The sequence below is a fragment of the Engraulis encrasicolus genome, chromosome 5, assembly GCF_034702125.1.
Source record: "Engraulis encrasicolus isolate BLACKSEA-1 chromosome 5, IST_EnEncr_1.0, whole genome shotgun sequence".
Taxonomy (NCBI): domain Eukaryota; kingdom Metazoa; phylum Chordata; class Actinopteri; order Clupeiformes; family Engraulidae; genus Engraulis; species Engraulis encrasicolus.
Genome location: NC_085861.1, coordinates 180,001 through 185,000, shown reverse-complemented (window position 1 = coordinate 185,000; position 5,000 = coordinate 180,001). Strand labels below are relative to the sequence as shown.

Here is a 5,000-nt window from a genome sequence, read left to right as displayed (position 1 = left end):
GCCGGACTTCTCCTTTAATGTGATATGAACCCAAAACAGCCGGACTTCTCCTTTAAGCTAAGTAGTGTTTATTTGATCACTGATGAGAGATTCAAACACTTGAGCTGGAGTTGACAACCTAGACAAGGGCCAGTAGTTACCAAGACCTCTAGTGGTGGTCAAGCGCACGTGTGTATGTGTGTGTGTGTGTGTGTGTGTGTGTGTGTGTGTGTGTGTGTGTGTGTGTGTGTGTGTGTGTGTGTATGTGTGTGTGTGTGTGTGTGTTTGTGTGTATGTGTGTGTGTGTGTGTGTGTGTGTGTGTGTGTGTGTGTGTGTGTGTGTGTGTGTGTGTGCGTGTGTGTGACGAAACTCACTTGTCCACAGAGTCGAAGGTGCGTTTGAGGGGGGGTGGGCGAGCCTTGACCTTCTTGGTGGGGGGGTTGTTTCCATGGCTCCCGGGGGGGTTGTCCTTGTCACCCTGGGAAGGTGGGGGCAGGGCGGGGGGGTCCGGTCCGGGGGAGGGGGGGGGCAGCGGAGACGAGGGAACAGAGTCCTTCCAGACAGTCTGCAGGATGGAGGAGAGGAGAGGAGGATGAAGAGAGGAGAGGAGAGGAGAGGAGAGGAGAGGAGAGTGAGGAGAGGAGAGGAGAGGAGGGGAGAGGAGGAGAGAGAGGAGGAGGAGGGAGAGAGGAGAGGAGTGGAGAGGAGTGGAGAGGAGAGGAAAGGAAGAGAGAGGAGAGGAGAGGAGAGGAGAGGAGAGAGGGGAGGGAAGGGGAGGGGAGGAGAGAAGAGAAGAGGAGAGGAGAGGAGAGAGGGGAGGGGAGGAGAGGAGAAGAAAGGAGAGTAGAGAAGGATGAAGAGAGGAGAGGAGAGGAGAAGAGAGGAGAGGAGAGTAGAGGAGCGGAGAGGAGAGGAAAGGAGAGGAGAGGAGAGGAGAGGACACAGCAGAGGAGAGGAGAAAAGAGAAGAGAAGAGGAAAGGGGAGGAGAGGAGAGGAGGAGAGGAGAGGAGAGGAGATGAGGAGAGGAGAGGAGAGGAGAGGAGGAGAGGAGAGAAGATGAGGAGAGGAGAGAGGATTTGCGTGAGTGTGTGAGTTTGTGTGTAACAAGATTGTGTGTGTGTGTGTGTGTCTGTGTCTGTGTGTGTGCGTGTGTGTGTGTGTGTGTGTGTGCGTGTGTGTGCGCGTGATTGTGTGTGTGTGTGTGTGTGTGTGTGTGTCTGTGTGTGTGTGTGCGTGTGTGCGTGCGTGTGCATGTGTGTGTGTGTGTGTGCGTGTGTGTGTGTGTGTGTCTGTGTCTGTGTGTGTGCGTGTGTGTGTGTACCTCTTTGGCCTGCGTGTCCCTCTGCTCTGAGGTGTGTGTGTCGTCTCCTGCGGCGTGTGTGTGTGAGGCCCCCTCTAAGGACCCCTCCTCCGCTGCAGGGCTGCCCAGGGATGTGCCCGACTCCACCGGGGGCTCCACCTCAAACGAGAAACGCGACGCGCTCTCTCGCTCCCTCTCTCTCTCTCGCTCCCTCTCTCTCTCTCGCTCCCTCTCTCTCTCCTTCTCCCTCTCTCTCTCTTTTCCTCGTCCGCCGGCCTCGTAGCTGCCTACAGGTATCGATGCCACCGTGGCTTTCACCTTCTGAGGGGTCCTCGCCGGGAGGGGCGGCAGCTTGGGGGTGCCCGGTGCACTGCCTGATGGAAAAGGACACATCACAACAGCAATCAGAACACAAGCCTTTATAGAATCAGAATAGAACCCTTTATAGAACCCTTTATAGAATCAGAAAAAGAACCCTTTATAGAACCCTTATAGCAATCAGAACATAACCATTCATAGAACCCTTTATAGAATCAGAACAGAACCCTTTATAGAACCCTTATAGCAATCAGAACATTTTTAAAGTTGCAGAGATTGAGCCCGACTTAAAAAAGATACTATATATCTTTGTTATAGTACACTTACATATAAGCACATACATACCTTCAAGAATACTAGTGTGTGTGTGTGTGCGTGCGTGCGTGCGTGTGTCTAGCCAGTCTTAAAAGGTGACACAACAACTCATTAAACTCTAGTACACAACAGCCTGATCTCCAAAAATTCCGTGCTCCTGGACACGGATGTTAAGGACACGAAATCCGTGTCCAGGAGCACGGATTTTGCCAAAACAATCCCTAACCCGAACCTATCAGTAATAAATGTTTTTTTGAGAAAAATCCTGAGAAAACACAACACTGTGGAAACATAGAACTGTGGGAGTACAGAGACGAGAGAGCACGTATGTGTGTCCATCACGGAAAACAATTCTGTCTCCAGGAGCATTTGGAGCATTTGGAGATCATGTTGTACACAAAGGAGGTGAACACACAGACACACAGACACAAACACACACACACAAACACATCTCTCCTTTACCTGTGTGTGTGTGTGGGGGGCTGGTGGGGCGCGTTGGCACGGTGGCACCAGAGGGGGGTGCTGTGGAGGCAGCGTGGGTCTGTCTCTCTGCCTGCCTGTCTACCGGTCTGTCCATCTGTCTGTCCATCTGTCTGTCCATCCAGCTGCTCAGGCTGTCTGTCTGGGGGGCGCTCCAGGGCGGTGTGTGAGTGTGAGAGTGTGTGTGACTGTGAGTGAGTGTGTCTGTCGGGCTGCGGAGGTGTGTTTGTGTGTGTGTGTGTGTGTGTGTGTTTGGGCTGGGTGGGGGTGGGGGGGCCGGAGACGCTGTAGACAACACTGGGGGCCACGCTGGGCGCCACGGAGACCACTCCTGTCGGCACGGCAACGCTGTTGGGCGGGTAGAGGGCCGTCGCCGTGACGACCTGACCTGTGACCCCGGGAGGGGCGGGGCCTGAAGCAGACTGGGGAGGAGCCACACCAGAGGAGGGCGGGGCTAACATGGAGGGCTGACCTGGAGAGGGGGATAGAGGAGAGGAAGAGGAGAGAAGAGGAGAGGAGAGGAGAGGAGAGGAGAGGAGAGGAGAGAGGAGAGGAGAGGAGAGGAGAGGACAGAGGAGAGGGGAGGAGAGAAGAGGAGAGGAGAGGAGAGGAGAGGAGAGGAGAGTGGAGAGGAGAGGAGAGGAGAGGAGAGAAGAAGAGAGGAGATGAGAGGGGAGGAAGAGCAGAGTGTAGGAGAGGAGAGGAGAGGGGAGGAGAAGAGGAGAGGAGAGGAGGGAAGAGGGGAGAAGAGGAGAGGAGAGTGGAGAGGAGAGGAGATGGGGGAGAGGAGAGGAAAGAGGAGAGGAGAGTGGAGAGGAGAGGAGAGGAGAGGAGAGGAGTGGAGAGGAGAGGAGAGGAGAAGAGAAGAGGAGAGGAGAGAGGAGGAGAGGAGAGGGGGTAGAGTGGAGAGGAGAGGAGAGGAGATGAGGGGGAGGAGAGGTGAGAGGAGGAGAGGAGATGAGGGGGGAGGAGAGGAGAGGAGAGAGGAGAGGAGAGGAGAGGAGAGGGGAGGAGAGGAGAGGGGAGGAGAGGAGAGAGGAGAGGAGAGGAGATGAGAGGAGAGGAGAGGAGGGGAGCGGGAGAGGAGAGGAGAGGGGAGGAGAGGAGAGGGGAGGAGAGGAGAGGAGAGGAGAGAGGAGAGAGGAGAGGAGAGGAGAGGGGAGGAGAGGAGAGGAGGGGAGGAGAGGAGAGAGGAGAAGGAGAGAGGAGAGGAGAGGAGAGGAGAGGGGAGGAGAGGAGAGGAGAGGAGAGGAGAGGAGAAGAGGAGAGGAGAGGAGAGGAGAGGGGAGGAGAGGAGAGGAGAGGAGAGGAGAGGAGAGGAGGGGAGAGGAGAGGAGAGGAGAGGAGGATAGATAGGGGGGATAGGAGGAGAGTGGAGAGGACAGGAGGGGAGTGGAGGGGAGAGGAGAGGAGAGAGGAGAGGAGAGGAGAGTGGAGAGGAGAGGAGGAGAGTGGAGGAGAGAGGAGAGTGGAGAGTGGAGAGTGGAGAGGAGAAGCGGAGAGGAGAGGAGGAGAGAGGAGAGAGGAGAGGAGAGTGGAGAGAAGAGGAGGAGAGTGGAGAGGAGAGGAGGAGAGAGGAGAGGAGAGGAGAGTGGAGAGGAGAGGAGAGAGGAGAGGAGAGGGGAGGAGAGGAGAGGGGAGGAGAGGAGAGGAGAGGAGAGGAGAGGAGAGAGGAGAGGAGAGGAGAGGGGAGGAGAGGAGAGGAGAGGAGAGGAGAAGATGAGAGGAGAGGAGAGGAGAAGATGAGAGGAGAGGAGAGGAGAGGAGAGGAGAGGAGAGGAGGGGAGAAGAGAGGAGAGGAGAGGAGAGGAGAGGAGAGGAGAGGAGAGGGGGACAGGGGAGAGGAGAGGAGAGAGTGGAGAGGAGAGGAGGGGGAGAGGATAGGAGAAGAGAGAGGAGAGGGGAGGAGAGAGGAGAGGAGAGGAGAGTGGAGAGGAGAGGAGAGGAGAGGAGGAGAGAGGAGAGGAGAGGAGAGGAGAGTGGAGAGGAGAAGGGGAGAGAGGAGAGGAGAGGAGAGTGGTGAGAATAGAGAGGATAGAGGGGGAAGGAGAGGTGGAGAGAGGAGAGGAGGAGAGAGAGGGAAGAGGAGAGGGTAGAGGAGAGGGGGGGGGGAGGAGAGAGGAGAGGAGATGATGGGAGAGAGGAGAGGAGATGACAGGAGAGAGGAGAGGAGAGGAGAGGAGAGAAGAGAAGAGGAGAGGAGAGGAGAGGAGAGGAGAGGAGAGGAGAGGAGAGGAGAGGAGAGGAGAGGAGAGGAGAGGAGAGGAGAAGAAAAGGAGAGGAGTGAAGAGGAGAGGAGAGGAGAGGTGAGGAGAGGAGGGGAGGGGAGGGGAGAGGAGAGGAGGAGAGGAGAGAAAAGGAAAGGAGAGGAGAGGAGATGAGAGAAGAGGAAAGAAGAGAAGAGGAGAGGAGAGGAGAGGAGAGGAGAGGACAGGACAGGACAGGAGAGAAGAGAAGAGAAGAGAAGAGAAGAGAAGAGGAGAGGAGAGGAGAGGAGAGGAGAGGAGAGGAGAAGAGAAGAGAAGAGAGAGGAGAGGAGACTAGAGGAGAGGAGAGGAGAGGAAAGGGGAGAGGAGGAGAGGAGAGGAGAGGAGAGGAGAGGAGAG

The 5,000-nt window shown here is 56.2% G+C and overlaps 1 protein-coding gene across 1 annotated transcript in view; it reads right to left on the bottom strand.

The window, feature by feature from the left end:
- The window catches only part of cicb (capicua transcriptional repressor b), an 83,228-nt gene that overhangs the window by 10,260 nt on the left and 67,968 nt on the right, over positions 1-5,000 (bottom strand). Inside the window, 4 exon segments of the mRNA XM_063198386.1 lie at positions 355-545; positions 1,303-1,655; positions 2,377-2,458; positions 2,460-2,866. Coding sequence (XP_063054456.1) covers positions 355-545; positions 1,303-1,655; positions 2,377-2,458; positions 2,460-2,866 — 1,033 coding nt within the window.